This window comes from Rutilus rutilus (assembly GCF_951802725.1).
Source record: "Rutilus rutilus genome assembly, chromosome: 19".
Taxonomy (NCBI): domain Eukaryota; kingdom Metazoa; phylum Chordata; class Actinopteri; order Cypriniformes; family Leuciscidae; genus Rutilus; species Rutilus rutilus.
This window is the reverse complement of record NC_140232.1, coordinates 3,747,505-3,774,189: the sequence shown is the minus strand read 5'-3', so window position 1 is coordinate 3,774,189 and position 26,685 is coordinate 3,747,505. Positions and strand designations below refer to the sequence as shown.

Sequence of the window (26,685 nt, the reverse complement as noted above, 5' to 3'; positions counted from 1 at the left end):
ACATTATTCACAACCTGTTTGACAAATCAACGTGTATTCTATAACTTTTTGTCAGCATGGTCTGAAGATGATCTGGTTACATTTTCGTGAAAATCGGAGCAACTAGCCAAGGAGGAGTTTGAACATGTAGGTTAAGGAAAATTCAAAATGGCGGAAAAATGCCCCTTCGGTACTTGGCCCCTAATTATAGTAATATTTATTTACAGATCCCACATGAATCTTCTGCCATTTAACAAAAAAAAATTATAACAATTGAAAATATATAATAAATATAATTCAAAGTAGACAGTTAAAGCTACATTGGACTCTTAGAATTAAATAGAAAATATGACAGTAACAAAAACATTGTTTATTAGGCAAAATATTTAGCAAAAACTAGTATATTTTAAATATTACAGTATTAAATATACATATAAAATATAATATAAATAATGTAAAATATATTAGGCCTATATATATTTCGATTATAATAGTGCATGTTAAATAATAATAACAAACGAAGCTAACCTGGACAGTTGAGTGTTGCAGACATATTCTGGACGGAGTGATGGACAGTGATGAGGCTCCTGTCCCGCCATCTGAATAAAGCTCTGTGATTGGTCAGCTCTGAGCAGGTGTTCAGCGCCTGCACCTCCAGAGCTTCACCCCAAATGTTCAGGTCAGTCAAGTTTCCAAAAAACGGCTCCGTAAAAGTTCCACCAAAGGTATCCTGGTCCTGCCCTAATATAAATATCCCGTCTCCATATATATCATTTGCCTTTTCCCGTGCCTTCCCATGCCCAGAATCTCCCGTTCTTCCGTCCACATAAATCGCCCAAAATCCATCGCTGAAGCGCCACGTGACACAAACATGGTGCCAGTCTCCATCAATGGGCAGCTCGGCTTTGTAAGGATGATGTTGTCCTTGAATGAGAAGCGCTAGGCGGACCTTCCTGTCGGCGTGGTTTCGCTGTCCGCGCAGCTGGAACTCGTTGATGAAAACGCGTGCGGCGTACGAGAACACCGTGGACACGTTCTCGTGCCGCGGGTCCCACTGCACGCGCACGCAAGCGCTCACCGCGGACAGAGACGGGAAAGACGCGTTCACTCTGGCATAGCCGTCCTTAGACTTGAAAGATAAACCTGGGAAGACCATTTCTGTGAAGGTTCAGAGATTTCAGTTCAGAGGGATAGTTCACCCAAAAATGAAAATTAGCCCATGATTTACTCACCCTCAAGCCATCCTAGGTGTATATGACATTCTTCTTTCAGCCGAACACAATCAGAGATAAATTAAATAATATCCTGGCTCTTCCAAGCTTTATAATGGGAGTGAATGGTGCCTCCATACGACTCCAGGGGGTTAATAAAGGCCTTCTGAAGCAATGTGAAAAACATCCATATTTATAACTTTATAAACTATAAATCACTGGCTTTCCGTCAGGTCAGAGGTCACTCTTCCACCAGAACCAGACTTGCGTACGGCCGTTACCGGAAGCCAGTGATTGCAGTTTATAAAGTTATAAATATGGATTATTTTTCATTCACAAACGCATTGCTTTGCTTCAGAAGGCCTTTATTAACCCCCTGGAGTCGTATGGAGGCACCATTCACTCCCATTATAAATCTGGGAAGAGCCAGGCTGTTTTTTAATATAGTTAAAGAAGTCATATACACCTAGGATGGTTATTTTTAACTAACCAAAAACATTATTTCTGAAAGCGTTCTGAACGTTCAAAACGTCAGTAAAAAAAAAAAAACTTTTTAACATTGTTTATTTTATTTTATTGCGAACATTAAGGAAACATTACATTTTATCATTTTGGAAACATTACTTTTGAATGTTCTCTGAACAATTACTAAAATGTTTCAGAAAAAAAAACATCCCATGAATGATGTTTTTGTTCTAAAGTGTTAAGAACATTATTAAAAACCACATTAACTTTGAAAGAACATTCTAATAACATTACAGGAATAACGTTTGCTCAAACTTACTCTGTTGGGGAAGTTGTGCTGTGGGGTTCTGGCTTCGGCTGGTTCTGAACCAGACGGGGCTCTTGAGGTTGGATCTGAGGAGTAACTTCTGCGCTCCCTCCTCGTCCTCTTTGACCCCTGAGGTTGTGAGGGCACTCGACTGACCATGGCAGTAACGCGAAGCCTGTTGGAAACTGAACGATGTGTTCACGAGCTGGTACATGGCATCGTTCTGGAGCAGAAGGTTCGAGTCTGGCACATCTGCAACAGGTTGAGAAGGTGAGAAGGGAAGTCAGCGGTTTAATTATTATCGATAATCACAGGCTGCCTTTGCAATTCGGAAGCCCGTTTCAAAGAATATGTGCAACGGCTCTAAATTGTAAGCCACCTAATAGCCTATTAATACTGATTATTGGATTGATGTATAAAATCAATATCACATTTGCAAACGTGCTGATATCAGGGAAAACAGCACTCTTGCTCGTGTGATACTGCTTATATATATTAAAAACAAGAACTTTGCACAATATCTAGGTTTTTGGAAGCATTTTTATAAATTTGAGACATTTTTTGACCCTGGCTCTTTTTCCAGTGCATGCGGTTTCAAGTGAAATGCTACTGGTTTACTTCCAAATGTTCACATATTTAATACATCCAATAATATACGGCTTTATGGTTAAGCATCTGTGGATTAAATTTTAAAGTCCCCCTGTGGTGAAAATCCAGCTTTTAATGTTGTTTATATGTCTATGTGGTGTTTTTAATATGCTTTAAGAATAGGGCTGTGCCGGTAAACTTGACAACCGCACCACCGCGGTATATATAACACATTTTTTTGTATGTGAATGCTGTTTTACATGAATATTATGACACGAGTGATGCAGAAAGCTTTGTTTACAAAAGAAATAATAGGTTAGCAATTAAATGTTAACCTATTAATGTTAACCTATGTTAACCTAGCAAGTAGAAAAACCTTGGAAATAGGGTAGGGCCTATTTTAAAACCTTAAAAATAAATTTAAGCTTTGTCGGCTTTCTGTTTTGCGATCCGGTCACCCGATTATCAGCGAATTTAACAATATTCCATTAGTTATAATATAAATATATATATTATATATATAAAATATTTAACTTTGTTATATTATTTAAGTTAATATTATTTACTGATATTTATTTCAATGCTTTACAGGCTTCAGTGTGATGTTTCATTGACGGAAGTCACTCAAATAAACACGCATGTCTGTTATGAAATGGATGTTTGAGCCTTGTTTAATTATTAGTATTTTATTTCAAAATGTATTTAATTGAGGTATATATATATATATATATATATATATATATAAACTCTATAATATATGTATATATATAATATATAAACTCTCTATATATGTATATATATATAAACTATATATAAAATATATATATATATATATATATATATATATATATATATATATACATACTGTACCTGCTGCTGTGAGTGAGTGGAGGCGGGTTACATTTGCATATTCATAGAACCGCGTATACTAAATGAGGCAAGGGTGTCGAGTTACATTCAAGCTATTTTAAGGCATGAAGACTTTTTTTCAAGGGAAAATACGTTTTAATATGTCATTTTGGTGATCAAAGAAGAGTTTTAAGGCCGGGATAAAATGATTTTATGGGCTTTAAGGATTTTAGAGCTCTGAAAGGATCTGTGATCATAACGTTACCATTGTACCCTTGAGGGTGTTGCTTGCTTGTAGCTGTGCTTTCATTACGACAGTAAGTGTCTAATAAATAACAACCAACATTAATTCCAAATGATACAACAAAACAAATTAATTTTCCTGATAGGCTATATCAAAATTGCATGATTTTATAAATGGAGTCCTGTTAAAAATGATTGTAATATTAACTGTAAAAGACTGTAAAACCTGCTATAATACAAACCTGTTAAATGGTTGACAGTATACGTTCTAAAAATTTAAACATTTACAGATCAACCTGTACATTTTTCCATATATTTTATAAACATGTCTTACAACAAACAATTTACAAACAAGAAAATTGCAAATGCCAATTTAAACAGGTAAATCCAACTACACTGCTACTACAATCTATTTGGTACCTTTAATATATACTGACAGTGACAACCAGCATAATAATGCAGGTGATAAAAGATGAAGAATCATGAAGTTCATCACAAGTAGCCTTTCCATAAGCTGAATTATACTAGTATACAGAAGTCATTGCACGCGTGACACTAAAATAATGCAATAAACGTTCATTAAACAACAGAAGATGCAATATAAAACCTATAACTGATAAAACTATTAAGAAACATAATTATTTAAATCAAATACTTTCAAATGTGAAGTGTCACACAGAAAATTCTGGGAATGTCAGTTTACAGTTTTTCCACTGTAAATTATAATTTGATTAGCCTTTTTTTCTACTAAAAACTGTACATTTAACAGTATTTTACTGTAAAAAAAATTACATGAAATGTCCGGTTTTTCCCTGTATATAGTACGGGAACTTGCTGTTAACCTATTTACAAGTTTTTTCCTTAAGCATTTTTACAATATTTACAGTTAAAATTGTAATGAAATTAATACTGTTAATGTTTTTGGAAGTAAAAAAAACAAAAACAAATCATCTTATTTACAGTGAAATGCTGTAAACTCAATATGACACTTCAAATTTGATGGTTTTTCATTTTAATAATTGTAAAAATAAAAAAAATAAAAAAATAAAACCAGGCAATGTACAGGTTCTTCAGTAAATTGTTTACTGTAGTGTTACTGCATTTTTACTGTATTTTCATAGAATTATTCTGCCAATAATATGTCTTAGTAAGATATTTAAATGCTTAGTTTTATGATCAAAATCTGTGAGGGTAAAATACAACATTTACTTACCCAAAATTCCTCTTTCTGTCCTTTCTGACCAAGATTGAGTTGGTTCACACATACCCATTATCTTCATTTTAAAACATGCAAAAGAAGAAGAAAAAAAGCAGAGAACGTGGGTATTTAAAATTGAAAAGAATTTCAAAATTGAGATATAGAGAAAGAAGTCAGAATTTAACATTACCACTGCATTAGCCAAAATCACTCCAAAGAGCACCGAAGCCATCTTCACATCTGGACAAAGCAGGACAGATGATTTTAATAATGATATTAACAAAGCAAAAAAGGGAAAACTGCATCTCAACTCATCAGGTGACCTCACTGCAGTTCCTACTTTTACAGGAAAGCAGACTGTTTCTCAATCAACCTCCCGTGTTCCTCAAATGTTCATTATTTTGTAAAATAAAAAATTATTAAAGCATGAAAACCAGCTGTTTGTCACACAAAACTAAATATTACTGAAGTAAAGTAGTGTTCAAAAGCATATGACAACATGATTTTTTAAATGCAACACTGTAAAGTTTTAGAATTTGTTACCTTTAAATAAAATGTGCATTTTCTCACAAATTGCAGATAATACACTCTAAAAAATGCTGGGTTGTTTCAACCCAACTTTGGGTCAAATTGGGACCTAAAATTGGGTTAAAACAACCCATAATTTTTTAGAGTGCATCATTTGTAATGGTGAAAAAAAGTTATATTAGAAAATAACTCAAAAAAGCTGTATCTTCACTAGCCGTATAAGACTTTTTGCCCCTGATGAACTGAATATGAAGAGATTTGACTTACAGGTGCTGTTTGCCATGTGATGATCTTCAGCGGTTTGACTCCTAGCATCCATACGTCTGTTTGGAGTGTGCTGTGTAATCTCATATTATCTATTATGCTTTTACACCGTCTTCATCATTCAGTTCGCAAGTGTAACATCCAAACTCAAATCCATCACATCCAGACTGCTCTTCTTCTTTCTCCCAGTGTGTGTGTCTCAGGATCTGAGTGCAGACCCCCTCGTAGATGTCCAGCCCACCAACTCAGCCGTCATTTTAGCACTTTGCTTTGTAATGCTAATGGGTGTCATTTATTAAAGCAGACTTCTTGCGCAAGCAGTGTGAATGTTGGCACACAGAGTTCATCAAGCACAGCGGGACTCGTACTTCTTGCAGTACTTGCAGAATGCCACTTATTTATGCACAAACTTCACACACACACACACACACACACACACACACACACACACACACACACACACACACACACACACACACACACACACACACATATACACACACACACACACACACACACACACACACACACACACACAAGGTCAAAAATTTCTGGCATTACAATCCTTGTGGGGACATTTGGTCCTTACAATGTACGTTTTACCACACACACACACACACACACACACACACACACACACACACACACACACACACACACACATCGTAAAGTATTACAACACTTGTTCAAATGGCATGCTGTGAGCTCAGTCTCAACAAAAAGCAACATTTTGTAAGCATATATAAACTGCCACTAGTGAAAGTAATTTCCACCATGATGTTAGTTCGCATTGTTGCTTGTCGCAGTGAAAGCTGCTTAATAAAGCTGGTTTGTTTTCTGTAGGCTAAGCTTTAGTGTCCTGCAGGACTGCATCAGAGAACCCAACAAAAGCAATGACATCACTAATGCACAGTGTACACCAGTGTGCCAAAGAAAGCCTGCTATTAGTATGCACTGTGGAGTACAGCCTCAACACCAGCAGAGAGTTCTGAGATCACTGATGAACAATCTGTTTGTAAAACTAAAACTATACTAAATATTTCGTAATGGTCTCGCAGTGCATGTCAAAAAGAATTGAGGATCATGGTCTTTAGAATTACAAATGTGGCGGCAATGTTTTACATGTTTAAAAGTTTACGTATTCTTGCATGGAAAAAAATCTTAATAATTACAATAATGATATTAACAAAAATATATATATATTTTTTTTCTGTCAAATTGCAGATAATATAATTTAAATCATAACAACACTCTGAATAGTTTTATGCTGTTGCATAAATAGACATACATAAATCCAGTAGCAGATTTGGGCAGGTGGAGCTGGGGAGGTGGAGGGTCTCAGAGGACCTCTGATAGCACTGAAGGACAACACTCAACCAGAGTATTTAAATGTTGAGCAAGCAATCTCATTGGCTGCATGGGATCAGCAAAGGGCCAATCAGCTGAATGACTGAACTAGATATTTGTAATGGAAAAAAAAATATTGTAAAAACAGAATGCATGCTTTTTTTTAGAAGCTTTTCACTAGTGGCATCAGACTTTTGTAAATTACATGAAAATAAAGGTTCCAAAAGGGTGTTTTCACGACAGTGCCATAAAATAACTATTTTTGGTTCCACGTAAACCTTTCAGTGAGCAGCTCTCAAAAGAACCATTTTTTTCTTAGCGTGAAGAACATTAATAATCTGAAGAACATTTTTCCACTATTAAAAAACCTTTTGTGGAATGCAAAGGTTCTAAGGATGTTAAAGGTTCTTCATGGAACCGATAAAGAACCTTTATTTTTAATAGTGTAATGAATTGAATATTAAGAGATTTGACTTAAACTTGGTGTATTTGTAATGGCACCTTCTGCTTATTATAAACTTCTCCATGTTCCCTTTCGTCAGCAGGGAACTCCGACGCCTCGTCGGGGGAGTTCCCCTGACGAATTGGGATCACGCCAGGGATCCAACCGCCTTCGAGAGAGTTTAACAACGAGCCAATGAAAGAGAACTGAATTGGCATGCAATATTTGCATTCCGCGACCCGCCTACCAGCGCGGGTATAAAAGGCGGAAGTAAACATTGCGCAATGCTTATCGCCTCGGAGCCGAACAGGATTCAACTGTCTGCTGTTTCCTTCGCCTGAGAGATTAAAGAGAAGTTTTTCATCGAGTCCTCTTCAGGGAAGAGTCCTCTCTGTCTGCCGGTGTTACAGCCTGTCAGCGATCGCCGCTTCCTGCTGCCAGCCGTGCTTTATTGTTTAAATCAAAAGCCGTTTTCACGGCTGGTATTGAGTGCCCACACGGGCTTGCAGTTTCCCCGTGTGTGGCCGCGGTGGGTCCCTGTGTGCTTCGGCACGTGAAAGAGAGGTTCTCTCTCTTTCCTGAAAGAGCTTTTTCGGGCGACCTGCGCCTTTGTCTACGTGACAAAGATGTCATCTCGCCCGTGTGTTTCTGGATGCGGTAGACTTCTGTCGCAGGGTGATGGTCACAGATACTGTGTCCCGTGCTTGGGCTTAGCGCACGCGGAGGCAGCATTTGTGAACGAGTCATGTTCCCACTGCGGGAACATGACTCTGGCGACGCTCCGCTCGAGACTTAAAATCCTTCAGCGGAAAATCGCTGAGGGTGTCCCTTCAGTCTACACCCGATCTAGTTCGTCGGCTGGTTCAGTCCAGCAGGCGACTACTTCAGCTGTGGCTGTTGGTGAGCGTTTGAGGGTTACAGTGCGGAATATCTCGCCAGGTGAAAGATCCTCTCGAGGTTCCCACTCCTCAGTAGCGCCGTTGCCATCGGTGCCCCCGTTGGAGCCGCTGGAGCCGCCTCGTACGGTTCCGGTGGTCTCCTTCGGGGCGCCACCTGACGATGCGATGTCTATCGCTGCATCGGAGGGAGAGCGGTCATCCTCAGGTGACGACTCGGCGGGTCTACCCCCTTCGGGTGTGGTGGCCGCGGCCGAGCCGGATCCTGAGTTGGCCGCTATGCTTGCCCTGGCGGCCGCGAATGTTGGGCTCGTGTGGAACCCTCCACCGTGTCCCGAACCTTCGCGGCTTGATGATTGGTGTATCGGGGCGGCCCGCGCTGGTTCTCAGCGTCCCGCCCCGGTCCCATTCTTCCCGGAAGTGCATGAGGAGTTGACGAAGTCGTGGACGGCACCTCTGTCTGCCAGACATAGACCTTCTCATTCCTCCCCCCTCACCACCCTGGATGGTGGAGCGGTTAAGGGGTACGAGGGAATCCCCCCAGTGGAGCGGTCAGTAGCGATGCACTTGTGTCCGAAGACCGCTTCCACTTGGCGGGGTGCCCCTCTGCTCCCCTCCCGCGCCTGTAGGTTCTCCTCCGGTTTGACCGAGAAGGCTTACACGGCGTGTGGAGAGGCCGCTTCCGCCCTGCATGCCATGGCGTTGCTTCAGGTCCACCAGGCCAAAGCGCTTCATGACATGCAGCAGGGTGGTCCCGACCCAGGGGTGCTGCAGGAGCTGCGTGTGGCGACAGACTTCGCCCTCCGGGCGACGAAAGTCACCGCACGTTCTCTGGGACGGCGATGTCCACTTTGGTGGTCCAGGAGCGCCACCTTTGGCTTACCCTCGCGGATATGCGGGAGTCAGAAAGGGCTAGATTCCTGAATGCTCCCATATCCCGAGGGGGCCTTTTCGGCGACGCGGTGGGGGACTTCGCCCAAGAGTTCTCCGCCTGTCCAGAAGCAGTCTGAGGCCCTTCGGCATGTCCTGCCCAGGAGACGGGATGTTGCTGGCCCGTCTTCTGCGGCCGAAGAGCCTCGGACTACTCGTCGCCGAGGGCACCCTCCTGCGGCTGCCTCCGCTCCTCCTCCTGGGCAGCAGTCCAACCCCAGGAGGCGGGGCGCCGGTCGTAAGAGGGCTCCCCCGCCTGCTCAGCCGCCTCCGACTCCCAAGAAGGCCAAGGGGAAGAGGCGGTCCTGAGACGGGCGACCCAGAGGATCGAGGAACTGTTCTTCAGGAGGGGGCCTCTGCTCCCCTCCTTCCCCCGGAGGAGGGCCGGGTGGAGAATCTTTCGTTTGTCTTTTCTGTTCCGCCACCGACCAGCCGGTCGGTGGTACCCAAAACTTCAATAAAAGAGCAGTTTCTTCCTCCTCTGGGTCATTTACGGCGGAGACTGCTGAACGAGCAGTCTCTCCCGTTAGAGAGTGGGACGGCAGTGTGCGCCACCCTCAGGTCTCGCCACTCTCAGTCCCCTCTCCCCAGCTCTCAGATAGCACTGGCGCCACCTCGGTCTCGCCACTCCTGTCTGCCGCTGGGCGGGAAGGCAACGAGGCCAGCAGCCGCCCTCGGGCCTTGCTCCTTTCCTCCTCCCCTCCCCTTCCGGAGCCGTGTCCCTGCCTTCCACCTCGCTGCCCCTCCGCGGGTACGCCGGTGGTGCGGGTGGGCTCGTTGCGCCAGTCACTTGGGGCCTGGTTAGCGCTCCCGAGTCCGTCGCATTGGCTCATCCGCACCGTCCGGCTCGGCTATGCAATTCAGTTTGCACGCCGGCCTCCCAAGTTCAGGGGCGTCCACTTCACCCGTGTGCGTCCACTGGATGCTCCTGTCTTGCGGAAAGAGATCGACGCCCTGCTGGCGAAGGACGCGATCGAGCCGGTCCCTCCAGCCGATATGAGGTCAGGGCTTTACAGCCCTTACTTCATTGTACCCAAGAAAGGCGGTGGGTTACGGCCAATCCTGGATCTGCGAGTATTGAATCGGGCCCTGCACAAGCTCCCGTTCAAGATGCTCACGCAGAAACGCATTTTCGAATGCATCCGTCCCCGGGATTGGTTTGCAGCGATCGACCAGAAGGACGCGTACTTTCATGTCTCGATTCTTCCCCGACACAGACCATTTCTTCGGTTTGCTTTCGAGGGTCGAGCATATCAGTACAAGGTCCTACCCTTCGGGCTGGCCCTGTCGCCCCGTGTCTTCACGAAAGTCGCGGAGGCGGCCATTGTTCCCATGAGAGAGCAAGGCGTTCGCATTCTCAACTATCTCGACGACTGGCTCATTCTAGCTCACTCGCGAGATGTGTTGTGCGATCACAGGGACATGGTGCTCCGGCACCTCAGCCAGTTGGGGCTTCAGGTCAACTGGGACAAGAGCAAACTCTGCCCCGTGCAGAAGATCTCTTATCTCGGTATGGAACTGGACTCGGTCGCCCAGACTGCGCGCCTCACGGAGGAACGCGTCCAGTCAGTGCTCAACTGCCTCAAGTCTTTTCGAGGCAAGTCAGCGGTCCCACTGAAACAGTTTCAGAGGCTCCTGGGGCATATGGCAGCCGCAGCCGCAGTAACGCCGCTCGGCCTGTTGCATATGAGACCGCTCCAGCACTGGCTTCACGATCGAGTCCCGAGGTGGGCGTGGCAGAGCGGCACGTTCCGGGTCAAAGTCACCCCGCACTGTCGCCAAACCTTCACCCCTTGGTCGGATCCTGTGTTTCTACGGGCCGGAGTGCCCCTAGTCCAGGTTTCCAGGCATGCTGTGGTTTTCACAGATGCTTCTGCCAAGGGCTGGGGGGCCACGTACAAAGGGCATGCAGTCTCGGGTCTGTGGACAGGGCCCCAGCTGCATTGGCACATCAACTGCCTAGAGTTGCAAGCAGTACGCTTAGCCTTGTGTCGCCTCAAGGGCCTTCTCAAACACAAGCACGTACTGGTCCGTACGGACAGCACTGCGACCGTTGCGTACATCAACCGACAAGGTGGTCTGCGCTCCCGTCGTATGTCGCGACTCGCCTCCCACCTCCTCCTATGGAGTCAGAAGCATCTGAGGTCGCTTCGTGCCGTTCATGTCCCTGGGGAGTTCAATCATGTGGCCGACGAGCTTTCACGTCAGCCTCCCCTCCCGGGAGAATGGCGACTCCATCCCCAGGTGGTCCAGCTGATTTGGCGAATCTTCGGAGCCGCACAGGTAGACCTGTTTGCCTCTCCGGACACGACCCATTGCCAGTGGTATTACTCCCTGACCGAAGGAACTCTCGGCACGGATGCCCTGGCACACAGCTGGCCCCGGGACCTACGCAAATATGCGTTTCCCCCAGTGAGCCTTCTTGCACAGACTCTGTGCAAGGTCAGGGAGGACGAGGAGCAGGTCCTTTTGGTGGCCCCGTATTGGCCAACCCGGACTTGGTTCCCAGAACTCATGCTCCTCGCGACAGCCCCTCCTTGGCCGATTCCTCTGAGGAACGACCTACTTTCTCAGAGACGGGGCACTCTATGGCACCCGCGTCCAGACCTCTGGAAACTTCATGTCTGGTCCCTGGACGGGATGCGGAGGTTCTAGATGGCCTGCCACAGGCAGTGGTAGATACCATCTCCTCAGCTAGAGCCCCCTCTACGAGGCGCCTCTATGCTCTGAAATGGAACCTGTTCGTCGGCTGGTGTTCTTCCAACGGGGAGAACCCACGAACTTGCCCGATCAGAGTCGTGCTCTCCTTCCTACAAGAGGGGTTGGAGCGAAGGCTGTCTCCCTCCACCCTCAAAGTGTATGTTGCCGCAATAGCCGCACATCACGATGTAGTTGAAGGTAAGTCCGTGGGAAAGCACGACCTGGTCATCAGATTCCTCAAGGGTGCTAGGAGGCTAAATCCACCTCGCGATTTGCACCCTGTACCCTCTTGGGACTTAACTTTAGTGCTTAGAGCGCTCCAAAGTCCTCCTTTTGAGCCTTTGACGACAGTTGAGCTTAATATCCTGTCCATCAAGACAGCGCTCCTGTTAGCATTGGCTTCCTTCAAGAGGGTAGGGGATCTGCAGGCATTTTCGGTCGACGAATCGTGCCTAGAGTTCGGGCCTGGCCTTGCTCATGTTATATTGAGACCCCGGCTCGGATATGTGCCCAAGGTTCCTACCACTCCTTTTGTGGACCAGGTAGTGAACCTGCAAGTGCTGCCCCAGGAGGAGGCAGACCCAGCCCTAGCTTTTCTCTGTCCCGTCCGGGCCCTCCGGGTTTATATAGACAGAACGCAAAGCTTCAGGACCTCAGATCAGCTCTTTGTTTGTTACGGAGGCCAGCAGAAGGGGAAGGCTGTCTCCAAGCAGAGGTTAGCCCATTGGTTAGTGGACGCTATCACCAGGGCTTATGAGTCTCAAGGTGAGCCCTGCCCGCCCAGGTTGCGAGCTCACTCCACTAGGGGTGTTGCCGCCTCCTGGGCTCTGGCACAAGGCGCCTCGCTAAAAGACATTTGTAGAGCTGCGGGCTGGGCGACACCGAACACGTTCGCTAGATTTTATAGCCTACGTGTGGAACCTGTTTCCTCCCGAGTACTCGCTACGGCCAGTAATTAGAGGGAATGGGTGTGTCGGCTTGCGACGCCATTCCGTGAGCGGATACGTGCGTCTTTTTGCTCCGTTGGTTACCCAACAAACGGCTAACCTCGTGAGTTCCTCCATCACCCCCTCCGGTGCCAGGCGTTGCGGACCGCCGGCGCCAGGTCTGCTACCTTCAGTAAGGAGTTGCTAGTAGACTGGGTGTTTTTCCAGTGGTCCCTGCGGCGACCCATGATTGCCACGTGCAGTTCAGCCGTGTCTTCCCCTTGACAGACTCATTCTGTCGTCCCTGTTGAGTACGCTCCTCACTCCTCCGGACTGGGACTACCTTCAAGGACTGCCATATGTTTCACTACCCTATGTGGTTAGTACATGTGCGTATTTGAGGGCCTTCCTCTAGGCTGCCTCAGCTTCCGCAGCGTTCCCCCCCCTTATTATATTCCTTGGGGATGGGCACACTTTCCCAGTGTTATCCAATATCCACTGATTGGGTCTTGCGGAACAGCAGTGTGATTCCCTAGCTAGCTCCCGCAAAATTTTTCTGGAAACTGCTGCAGGGTAGCTTAGCTGGGCGCTGGAAGGGGCCAGCACCATGGCGTTTTTGTAGGGATCCCAATTCGTCAGGGGAACTCCCCCGACGAGGCGTCGGAGTTCCCTGCTGACGAAAGGGAACGTCTCGGTTACGTATGGTAACCCTCGTTCCCTGAGTCCAGGGAACGGAGACGCCTCGTCCCGTCGCCATGTTGCTGTACCTTCGCGGAGGACTGGACACTGTTCGGCTCCTCAGCGAAAAGCATTGCGCAATGTTTACTTCCGCCTTTTATACCCGCGCTGGTAGGCGGGTCGCGGAATGCAAATATTGCATGCCAATTCAGTTCTCTTTCATTGGCTCGTTGTTAAACTCTCTCGAAGGCGGTTGGATCCCTGGCGTGATCCCAATTCGTCAGGGGAACTCCCCCGACGAGGCGTCTCCGTTCCCTGGACTCAGGGAACGAGGGTTACCATACGTAACCGAGACGTTTTATTTGTTCCATCTGACTTTATAACAAAATAAAATAAAATAAAATAAAATAAAATAAAATAAAATAAAATATCGCCCCTTCATGGAAAAGATAATTTCTGCCACTGATTCACATATTTGTTTATTTGTATATAATTAGAAAAAAACATGCCTCCCTAAATGTAGAAAAAAAAAAAAGAATTGTCAATATGTACAAAACATTTTTATTTTCTGACATGTTGACTATGAATGATTAGAAACGTTTGCTGTTGTTTTACTTTTGATCCTCCACAGTCATTGGAAATTAAGATTTAAATATTTTTATGTTTTAAGTTGTTTCCCTCAAAACTACTTCGGACAGGCATTCAGAAACCCAGCAGAATTCCCCTTTGCACATAATGTATGATTCCCCTGGGCCTCAACAAAAGCTCTCACACCGCAGTGACCACACACTCGGCCTCTGAATGCCGGCACCGTGCCACGGCAGAGTCAGAGTTATGTGCCAAGCAGAAAGAAAAATGGAGGACTAGTTACTAATGCAGTCAGGAACACGTAGAACAATACAAATATCCCTGGAGGTAATTAAGGTTTTGTGTTTGGTTGACCTTTATGAAGAACCTTGGTTCAAAGTTGTAACACCTACAGCTGGCAGCCATACTGGATAGAGTAACTTAAGTCACAGCAATGAATCCTGGCTCATAAAATGCAGCACTTCTTTGGGCTTACATGAGTATTACTGCCTTAGAGGAAGGAGGAGAAGATCAGGCATTTTCCAAAGGAAACCCAGAGCAACAGACAACCGCAGTGTGAATAAAAGCGAAGAAGTACCTTTTAAACACTTGCTTTGTCATGGCAGATGCTCAATCAATCACTAAACAGCTGATTAGTGCTTTTCTAAAATGACTCAGACTGACCCCTTTCTAGCTAAAAGGGTTCAAAAGAAAGGTTGGGAATCCCGGTTAACAGGGAACGTTCTCGAAACGTTCGGGCAAGGTTCTCTCAACGGTTCTTTTATTAACATTAAAAGGTTAGTTCCCCACTAAAATGATAATTCTGTATTTATTTACGCACCCTCCTGTCAGTCCAAACCCATAAGACTTTTGTTCATCTTCGGAAAACAAATGAGGATCTTTTTGATGAAATCTGAGAGATTTCTGTCCCTGCACAACTACAATATTGACGCTTCAAAAAGTTCAAAAAAAGATCGTGAAACTAATCCATATGAATTGAGCGGATTAGTCAAACATTTCTTAAGAGACACAATTGCTTTATATAATGCAAAGACTGTATTAAGGCTTTTATTCACATATAAACATTCATCTACTCATGGTAAACAGAAATTCAAGCATGTTTGCTTGACGTGCGAGAACCAATGAGGTTCGTTCTCGTGTTACGCAGCACGTTTGAGCTTCAGGAAGAATCAATGAGGTTCATTCTCGTGTTACGCAGCACGTTTGAGCTTCAGCAAGAACCAATGAGGTTCATTCTCATGTTACGCAGCACGTTTGAGCTTCAGCATGAACCAATCAGGTTCATTCTCGTGTTACGCAGCACGTTTGAGCTTCTGCAAGAACCAATGAGGTTCATTCTCATGTTACGCAGCACGTTTGAGCTTCAGCAAGAACCAATCAGGTTCATTCTCGTGTTACGCAGCACGTTTGAGCTTCAGCAAGAACCAATGAGGTTCATTCTCGTGTTACGCAGCACGTTTGAGCTTCAGCAAGAGCCAATCAGGTTCATTCTCGTGTTACGCAGCACGTTTGAGCTTCAGCAAGAACCAATGAGGTTCATTCTCGTGTTACGCAGCACGTTTGAGCTTCAGCAAGAGCCAATCAGGTTCATTCTCGTGTTACGCAGCACGTTTGAGCTTCTGCAAGAACCAATCAGGTTCATTCTCGTGTTACGCAGCACGTTTGAGCTTCAGCAAGAACCAATGAGGTTCATTCTTGTGTTACGCAGCACGTTTGAGCTTCAGCAAGAACCAATGAGGTTCATTCTTGTGTTACGCAACACGTTTGAGCTTCAGCAAGAACCAATGAGGTTCATTCTCGTGTTACGCAGCACGTTTGAGCTTCAGCAAGAACCAATGAGGTTCATTCTTGTGTTACGCAGGGCGTTTGCGTTTCAACAAGAACCAATGAGGTTCATTCTTGTGTTATGTTTTACGATTTTTTTGAAGCATCAAAGTGGTAGTTGCATGAATTCAATAGAGGAACAGAAATGTCTCAGATTTCATTAAAAATATCTTCATTTGTGTTTCGAAGATAAACGAAAGTCTTACGGGTTTGGAACAACATGAGGGTGAGTAAATAATGACAGAATTAGAATTTTTGGGTAAACTAAACCTTTAATAGAATGTCCGTTCAAAGTTATCTGGTCTTTAAAAATGTTCTTAAAACATCAGCACAAAAACTTTAAAAACTTCACAAAAATTTTTGCAAGTAATATTTGCAAATTGATATAATGGAATGTTTCTTTACCATTTGTGTTGTTCAGAGGGCATTCAGAAATAATGTTTTCATAACTTAATAAGAACATTATTAAAAGGTTCTTAGAACATATTTTGGGGATGTTGGGGGAAATTGTCACATTTTCAGTTCATCTAGAAAAATAACAGATTTATTAATTTATTAAGTAACAAATTCTCAAAAAAAGGCTATAAAAGGCTCCAAGTAATGTTTTTAAATGAATTCACTTTCATTGAGTGTTTCATATTTGCATGAACATTTACAGCCTTAAGCAGACGACCTCTTTGATATTTTATATGCTGTTCATGTTAAACCTCAAGAGGATTGAGTGGGACCTAAAACAACACAACAACAAATCACGTCTCATCTTCCAGTAAGTCTCTCCCCCTTTTCGTTTAGGATCATCCACATGCCGAATGCAGCCAGCTGCTCCTTTTAATCAGCCTTGACCCATCATGCATCCAGAGCGAACAAAAGCATACAGGCATTTATCTTCCTTCCCTCAACATTACTTCAGTTCACTGACAAGCCCTTTTCTCTTCCCCTTCCCTCCTTCACATCCACTGTAGCCCACCACCACCATCGCTTGTTACACATTTCCATGGCAACATTAGCTTTCTATGAATGGCATGGCAACGTCAAATAGTATCTTGCCCTAGAACAGGAGAGACAAAAGGATGACCTACATCTGGAGAGAGGAAGGAGATCTTCCCAGAAGAACCCGCAAATCTCCATCAGAAACATACAGCTGAGCTTCATGAGGGTTTCGCATCAGACACGTGATCTGTGGTGAGCGAGACAGAGTTTTAACATCATGGAGAGAAAGATGCAACATGAGAGGTCACATGATCTAAAAATAAGCTTGTGGAAACATTTCCTTCTTAATCTCTCTAATTGTTTAATGGATTCTTAAACCATTAAGTTTGCCTTGGAAATTATTAATGGAATCTTTTAAGAAACATGAATTCATTTTTATCAAAGACGAAAGGGGTGACGGTCAGGGGGAGTCAACTTTAGGAGATGTGGGGTAAGATGTGCCATTCTCATCATCTAGCAAACTGTGCATTATTTTGGGTCATCAGAGGGTCTATCATATACAGCTGCCTGCACACGACTGAAGTTTCTAAAAACAAAACTTTTAGTGAATTTTTCATGACGGGTGGGACTTTTCCAGGTGGACCGGTGGTGAAACTTAGAAATAATAATGCCTTAGTTTATTCAATCTTATTTATGAAATGAAACAAGCTCATGATTAAATGAAGAAAAAAAAAAGATTAATTATCTATCTATCTATCTATCTATCTGAATTTATTTAGTAATTATTTTTAACTGTACATATGAAAAAAAACATTTAATTTCAGTTGATTTCAGATCATGAAACAGACTTAGCCACATTAGCTTTAGTTTCATTGAACAAGTAAACCCAAGCCCTGTGTGTATGACGACAGAACTAAGTAATTTTACAGTGCAGAAGCAATTCTATAAAACCATCATTCACAGCAGAAAGCCTTTGGTGTCATAAAACACCTCCTTATCAAGACAGAAAGTGGACAGCACAAAAAAATATCCTCACTTTTATACAAACTATGGCCACTGTATTATTTGGATTAGATCAAATCCATTAGCATTGATATGTGTACATTTTTTGAATGGTAAAATAATGGAATATTTTCTCGTGTACAAACATTCCTATCAGACACTGTGTTGGCAGCATGTTTGTCAAACCCTATCAGACTACAGCAGACACGCTTTATGACCGTTCTCCCTCTCCACCATCAGTACGGCCAACAAATCACCATAGAGACGCTCTTTAAGGTCTGCCATAAATGCTGAGGGTGTCAGTGGTGGAACAAAGAGGTGCGAGAGAGAAGAAAAAATGGACCAATCAGAGGATGCAATCAGTGTTAGGTGCGCAGGGTTTGGAACGTCACATGACCAATTTGTCCTAACTGACCCCAGGATTCAGACCGTCATGATGAGCCAGTGGGAGGACACATGTTTGATGGGGAGGGTTGGAGTGGTTTCAGCTCTCATTTGGTCATTCGTACGCATCGTCTATGAAGAAAATAAAAATAAAATGGTAAACAACACTACAGAAGCAGAAGTTTCTCAAAATAGATGCTTGGCACAGTATGCATGACTGGCTGACCAAATGTGTTAACTGTCCTTTTGACATATACTGACACTTTGTGGTCACTTCGTGCAGTGCAACATCGAAACTAGGCTCATATTATTAGTTCAGATTATCAGGCAATGACTTTAGTTTGTAAGCATCTTTTGAGCAGGAAGCCTAGGACAGGCTAGCTTATTTATTTAGGGCACGAATGAGACCTAGGTATGCGACTAATTAAACTATTCAAATAAGTTTTAAAGCATCACAAAATAAAAATCAAAGAATAAAACATTGAACAATAGCCCTAGGCTAGCATAAGTTATTTGCTCGTCTTTACTTTACGTTATCCATTACCTGAATGCCTGTAATCAATCAGGCATAAATGCTCAGACGATTTATCATATTACACAAATTATGCATTGTTTTAAGCATGTGAATTATTGCAGTTTATGCTTAACATTGACATTTTAGCTTAGATTTCACAACCATTCAACAGTAGCGATTTGAAGAGCGTACGGTACACTATTTTCAGTTCCATTCTTCTGCTCGTTGTCTCAAGGACACGCCCACAAAATGATTATATCATGAATATTCATGAAGGCGCCATCCAGTGGAAACGAATATTTCAGGAACTGAATTTATTGAAACACCTGTGCGCATTTAATAAATTATTCAAACGTCGTGCAAGTTTACTGCAACCGGTGCCGCGAACTTCAAATATCTTTGAAAATCAAGCAAGCTGGCTTTCCTCTTCCATGAGGGGGTTTGGTGGCAGGACCGTAGATGATTTCTACGCTCCAGACATGTCGATACGTCCGCCATCTTGAAACGGTCAACATTTCAGATGCTGTCTTCACTCCGTAAAAATTAACAGTTTTTCCATGATGCCACAACACTGCGCAGTTTCTGGTCCAAATTTTCTGAAGAGACATGATCGCTTTATACGCTAAACAGATTAAATTCGGGCTTTTATTCACATATAAACATTTATCATCTCACACATTAGTTGTGGTAAACAGAAGTTCAAGCATGTTTGCCTGACGTGCAATAACCAATGAGGTTCATTCTCGTGTTACGCAGCATGTTTGATCTTCTTCAAGACTTTTGTTCTGGCATGTCAAGCAGGTTCGGTTGAGCTTTATGTTCGCTGATCAAAGTTTATATGTGAATAAAAGCCTAGATAAATCTGTTCATCATATAAAATTGTCTCTTCAGAAAATTTGGACTAAACTACTCAATGCATATGGATTAGTTTTATGATCTCTTTATGAACTTTTTGAAGCATTAAAGTGGTAGTTGCATAGCTTTCAATGGAGGAACAGAAATTTATCAGATTTCATAAAAAATATCTTCATTTGTGTTCTGAAGATGAACGACAGTCTTACGGGTTTGGAACGACATGAGGGTGAGTAAATGATGGCAGAATTTTCATTTTTGGGTGAACTATCAGTTTTTATTAGTTTGACAGAATTTTCTACTTCAAAGTGCCATGGGAAGTCAAATTAACTTTACTTAACATTTTCCCATACTGAAAATGTCTATGTCATACTCCTTAACAGATATTATTTTCAATTCATCAAGCCCTTACTGATGTATATGTCATATCTTGGAATATCTGAAGGCCAGATTTTCCTCATCAGTCATCATAAGGACAGAACACAATTTACACATGGGGAAAATGGATAGCTTAGTCAATAAATCATGAAGGTCCAAACTTTAAAGCTATTGATTGGCTATAATTAAAGGTAAGACCATTGATAACGCTTAGGCCACTATATGTTTTTTCTTTTTCTTGTCTTGTACACGTTGTTCACGGCAGGCAAATAAGACCTATCTGCTGGGATTATGCACATTTATATATATATATTTTTTTTAGATAATACTAATAATACATTGCAGTTGAATTTGTTAAAGCTCGGTCACTCCACATGGACCAGTTTTGATAATAATTTAGGGTGCAATACATTGTCTGTCCACAAGAGGCCATTGCTGAACAACTACTCTATTTACCATTTGACATGCTGCACTTACTTGGTTGAAATCAGTTAGAAACTATAACCTAATTGTTACCTCTGTTTTATTTACTACCACAGGTGAATAATATTGCTCTAATATTGTAAATATAACTCTAAACCGTTTGATATTAATCTCATTCTAAATACTGCAAAGTCCAACCCATAAATTCGCATCAATCTGGTTCCCTCGATTAAAAATCCAATAGGATTTTTCCATTGGCTTTTGGATTATTGCAGAAAATAAGCTCTACGACCAGCAAAAGTTTATGATTCTTACATGTTTTGTTCATCATGATAACTTTACAAATATGAATTTTGAAGCATCAATCGGCTGAAGTAAAAAAGCTAAAGATGAACAAACTGGTCACATGACTTCAGCATCACTAACACTAATCGGTGACAGCGACTGTAGTGAGTAGATGAGTTTACCGGTTCGGCTGATGATGTTTAATGACAACCTCTGGAGTCCATTTAGACACTTGTTAGCAACCGCTTTTACAAGACAAATAAAAGCTTTAAAAAATCACAAGAGTGTGTTACTGACGTATTTTATGTTGTAGAATAAAACGTGAAAGTGTCTTGAGCTTGTGTTCACCACAGACTTTATTTCAAAAACGCATTCAAAAACCGGAAGTGCTAAAATGCAACTCGTTTCAAAAATATGTCATTCCTGTAGCAATCTATTGGATTGAGTGAATTCCAATAGAGATAAATCACATAGTAAAAATAATTTGAACACTTGACATTTCACATTACATTTTCTTGTGTGGCAAAACTGTAACAATGAACAGTACAAGATTGAATGTCAGTGCAAATATTTCTGATGGCTAAACTGCTTTGACTGACTGTGTTTTCATGGCATCTCTGTTTTGATCAGGTGAGGGTGTTCACACACTCTGCAGGGGTCACCGTGTGCTTTCAAACAGGTCCCAGGATGATCCATAAAGATACAAGTGAGTGACGTCTTTATGAGTAAGTCATTGAATCATTTAAATCACATTTCAACCCCTTTAACCATTGTTTAAGAAAAAGGTATAAGTCGGTATTATTACATTTTCTAGATAGGTCTACATTATTATCCAAATTATTATGATTTATGATTTTTAGAATGCACATTAATGTAGATGTGTTTAATAATTGTTGATTTTCCCAGCACTGAGCTGAGGTTCACCATCCAAAACTTTCTAAAGTTTTTTTTTTTTAACCTGAGGACAAATGTTTTGTGTGTGCGCTGTTCAATTCTGACAAATATGCAGATTCTTACACAATGTGTCTTTAATTTGGCCAAAATCAAACAGGTAATTTTCTCCAAGCAGAGATTGCGTTGAATGAAGAGTTTGTGACAGTTCATAAATTCAGCCTTTCATGTGCCTGTCTTGATATTTAAGTAAACATAATTTGGAGGAAACATGAAATGTTTAAAGTTATTAGACATTATTAGATTTAAATGCATCTAAAAAGTAATTGAAAGTAATAAAAATAGATAAAAAAAGGACACAGTCAGCAGAGGCTTGTGAAAGTATAAACAATGCGTAAGACCATAAAATATCATTTCTGGTTTCTTTATTTCACATTGTGTCAACAGTCATTTTAAAACAGTATCTATGGATATAATGTTACATTTGCAGTGGCTTGTTTTTGGGTTTGTCAGGACACCGGCCCCATCTTCGGTGCTCGTGTCAGGTCTTTAAAACTGTATCTACAATAATCCGGATACATTTGAAAAAGGTGTTTTTGTTTCTAAATGCTCTCTGTCCACACTGAAAACGCTCAAATCATCTGACCTCACATGTGTAAAACACAATAAAAGCTCACTGAGATGATACGAGAGACCAGACATGATTAAGTTCTGCCATTCTTCTGCCATGTCTGGTCTAAAACACAATCACTCTCATGTTTTGACGCAGGTAATTCTTCTGTCGTCTTTGCAGGAATGTAATATGAAGATTGTACGAAGTAATATTTGTCGTCAGCAACACTGTGAAAGTGAACAGCACATTCTGGTCTAAACAGATATCTGTGTATATGCATCACATGACCAAACACGCGCCATCGTTTCCAAATACCCTAGTTTTCACAGTCCTCAACGTTTTCAAAACGTATCTCCAAAAAGCTCAGTTTCGCAGAACAGAAATGCCGTCTCAGAGTGAACGCAAGGCCAAAACGCAGATGCTTCTCAGATAGACTTCAGTAGGTCCGAACATCAAATGTCCTGCGACATTAATGAAGTATTTCTCCTGTGAGAAGTGATGGCGTCATCAGTCATCAAAAGTCTTTAAAACGCTCATTGATCAGCGTAATAACCCCATTAACATTTCTCAGCGCTGATTCATGCTTTCACGGCTGATCAATCTCGCCTGCTCCTTTTGTGTGCAGAGTCTCGTGTCTGTGTCGTGGCTTCCAGTTTCAAAGCGTGTGCTGGGGAAGGGAGAGAGGTGTTTTCTCTGTCCTGAAATGCACGGTTCGGGTCGGGGAACCGGACGTTGAACTGTGGGTGACACCGGGGCAGGGGTAACGCTCTGGAGGTGGGCAGGGGGGTGCAGAAACATGCTTGTTTTATGGCCTGAACAGAGCGGGGGGAACAACACAAATGGCACTGAGGTGAAGAGGTCGGGAACATAATTCTGAAATGCACAGATAAATCAGTGTGTGCAAGCACAGACAGAGCTGCTTCAAACACCTGATGTTGCAGCACAATCTCATGAAAGTGCGGATCTATAGCACGAATTGTATTTATTGTGCAATTTATATGCAAAAAAAGAGTTTTTACGTGCATGTGATACGCAGTTTTCGCATGCATATGATAGGCACTTTATGGAGTGTAATACGCACATACTCCACACCACTAATCCTACCCAAGGGCACGTTAAAAAGTATTTTTTTGCATATAAATTGCACGATAAATATAATTTGTGCTATAGATACGCATTTTCATGAGATCGTGTTGCTTTACATTTGCCCCCCACCCAGAGCCGTCAGCTTTCTCATACGCAACCTTGCACGCACAAAACACAAAAATGCACACATTCCAAAAACAGCAAACCTCACTTGTGTCAGGGCAACATGAGGACGTTCACACCTTGTTAAGTTTTACTACTTGTGCATTTGTTTGGCCCAGGTCTCTATTGCCCCCTTTGAAGTGAACGGCTGCTGGAGCCGCAGGGAAACGGACTGAAGATCAGTCGTGCCGAATGCACTGGAACACGACCGAGTGGAACGGAGTGCAAAAGTTTGCATTTGAACTGGTGCGTCGGTTTAGAATCCCAGTTCCTGGATTTGAATTGAAGGAAATAGAATTGAAATGAAAGGAATTTATACAACTGCTTTTAATTCTAGATTATATTTTTGATATTAACCATTAATCAATCAATAACCACCACCATTTCAAAAGATTTTGTTCTTTAATTAATACTTTTATTTAGTAAGGACACATTAAATTGATCAAAAAATTGATCCTGGTTGCTGGATTTGAATTGATATACTGTAGCAACATGCTTAAGAATTTGAATGGAAGGAAATAGAATTCAATTCACATTTATTTGTATAGCGCTTTTCACAATGCACATCGTTTCAAAGCAGCTTTACAGAATTTAAAGTATATTAAATTAAAAGAAATTCATATAACGACTATAAATAGTTTTTAATTCTAGAATATATTATTGATATTAACCATTAATCAATTAATAACCACTACCATTTCAGAAGTTTTAGTTTTTTTAAATTAATGCTTTTATTTAGCAAGGACGCATTACATTGATCAAAAGTGACATGTACAGATATTTATGATTTCCATTTCAAATTAATTCTGTTTTGAACTTTCTATGCATCAAAGAATCCTATAATCATAGCATGGTTTCCATAAAAATATTAAGCACCGCAACTTACGAACAAACATAAATGTTTCTTGAACATCAAATCATCATATCAGAATGATTTCTGAAGGATCATGTGACACTGAAGACTGGAGTAATGATGCTGAAAATTCAGCTTTGCCATCATAGACATAAATCATGATATTGTCACCAGATGAAGAAGACAGATTCAAAATATATACAAGGTTTAATCCAAAAGCAGGTGCAAAGACGTAACGGTGTGTCCAACAGGAACACATACAACAACTCCGATAACAGAGGAATTAAATACACATAGAAAATGAAATGATAACGAACAGGTGTGATGATTAGATGAGTGTCCATGGCAACGGATGACTGGCGGGACACTAGACGGAAACGCATGTGACTGATGAAGACAAACTGAAAGTCCATGAAAACAGAAACTAAGAACATGTGTGTGACAAATATATTAAAATATTATATTTACTATATTGTATTATTTTTTTTTAAATCAAATAAACACAGTAAAAAGAGACTTCTTTCAAACACATTAAAAACTCTTGAATGGTAGTGTATTGTTATCAAATCAGAATTTAGACAAGTCTGAAAACAAATTTGCCAGTTGAATCATCCCTTTAAAGATCTGGTTCTTTTTTTTTCTTTTCTTTTTTTTATTCAATGTTTTATCAATTATGTGATAAAAAAAAAATACCTGTGAATAAAAAAAAAAAGGCACAAATATGCAAGTCCAGTCGCAATAAAACAATGTCAGCTGTGTCACTCTTGAGTTTAGAGACAAAACGATGGCAGTGCAGAGAGGATTGTGCCGAGGACCCGATGTCAGCTGTGGCTTGCGTGGATTGCTTCACTTTTTTGTTTTGGAAATTCTTTCCCTCTACCTGTACACGAAAGGCTTTCCTAAATTGCATGAAGGAATGCAAAGTCAAGTGATTAAAGGAGCAGAGAGCAGGTGATATTTCAGTGTAAGGGGTACTTAGTATGTGAAGCCTGACTAGAGGAGAGAGAGAGAGAGAGAGAGAGAGAGAGAGAGAGAGAGAGATTTCTGCTATAGGTGAAGCTGTAAGATCAGGTTCTGTGAAACACATCTTTCTGTGTTCGGGTTTGTATGAATGGGTATTTAGTCAGCGTCCAAAAAGTGTGATAAGAGTGAGCATGAAGGGGCCAGCTCAGGTTTCCCTTCACAACGCCAGTGAAGAGAGGAGAAAACACCTGGCCTGTTCTAGAAAAAAAGAGTAATCAGTAAAAAGTAAAAAATATTTCAAGTATCTGTACTTTATCAGAGTATTTTTATTTGGGGAAACTTTTACTTTTACTCCTCGACATTCCAAAGCGTAATATTAAAAACACGTCGTTCCTCATGAAGAAATGTCCACTGAGGCGCAAGAGTGATGTTTGATTGATGAAGGATTTGAACCTGTTGATCCTGAAGGATTCATTGGTGAATCTGACTGATCTGGAGTCAGACACTCACTGATTCGATGATGAAGAACAGGTCAATCGTCCTCTAGCTCGAATGAGCTGCAACCCACGCTGAGAAAAGTTACCAATGAGTTTTAGTATCGGTTACTGTAAATTAGATCATATTTAGGTCAGTTATTTGTGAACCAAATCTTCTATAAAATGAGTGCATAGAGTTCCTCTTAAAATGTTATTTAACAGCATTTTAACCTGTGATTGTCGCCACATATTTACACAAATTGTGTTTCCCTCCATTTTTAAAATATGGTAGCATATATTATTAGCACACTTGAATTATAAGTAACTTAAAATTATATTGTAGTATATTAAAGTTTAATGTTTTGATAGTGTATAATAAGCATTGGTAATACAATAAAAAGTTTGGGTTACAGTTTTTACTGAGTATTAGGGTTAGTTGGATGTAATTATGCATACTATAGTAACTACATGTAACGTGTAACAAGGGCACTGCAAAATAAAGTACCAAAAATAGCTTATTTGCAATACACATTAATACACATGCACTAATCATCCTTATAGTGTTGAACTCTAGTGCTGGCTAGAATAAATATATGGTGCATCGATCAGTACTTTTAACTTTTAATACTCAAGTACATGAGAAAAAGTACAAAAATACTTGATTTTTAAAGTAAAACGTGTACTTTTTAAAGTAATATCTTAAGATATCTGTACTTTGAAGAAGTACTTCATCCACCACTGAAAATAATTATAGCTTTTGCAAGACAAATTGTATTGCTGTTCCTCAAACATTGTGGTTAGGGTTTGCTTTAAACCTCTAAGTATTGTATCTGATGCAATAAATTCAGCTTTATATGCATGCATTTATATATATATATATATATATATATATATGTAATTCGTACACAAC

At 41.6% G+C, this 26,685-nt stretch overlaps 1 protein-coding gene across 2 annotated transcripts in view; it reads right to left on the bottom strand.

Moving 5' to 3' along the window:
* The window catches only part of adgrd2 (adhesion G protein-coupled receptor D2), a 32,678-nt gene extending 26,765 nt beyond the window's left edge, over positions 1-5,913 (bottom strand). Inside the window, exons 1-5 of one of the 2 annotated variants that reach the window (XM_084388795.1) lie at positions 5,636-5,913; positions 5,031-5,080; positions 4,856-4,916; positions 1,975-2,214; positions 508-1,137 (exon numbers count right to left, since the gene is read on the bottom strand). In XM_084388795.1, the coding sequence (XP_084244921.1) occupies positions 508-1,137; positions 1,975-2,214; positions 4,856-4,916; positions 5,031-5,080; positions 5,636-5,687 (1,033 nt within the window). In that variant the 5' untranslated portion in view covers positions 5,688-5,913. The remainder of the gene's footprint in view (positions 1-507; positions 1,138-1,974; positions 2,215-4,855; positions 4,917-5,030; positions 5,081-5,635) is intronic. The other variant, XM_084388796.1, reaches the window with a different exon arrangement.
* Positions 5,914-26,685: the final 20,772 nt, after the last annotated feature.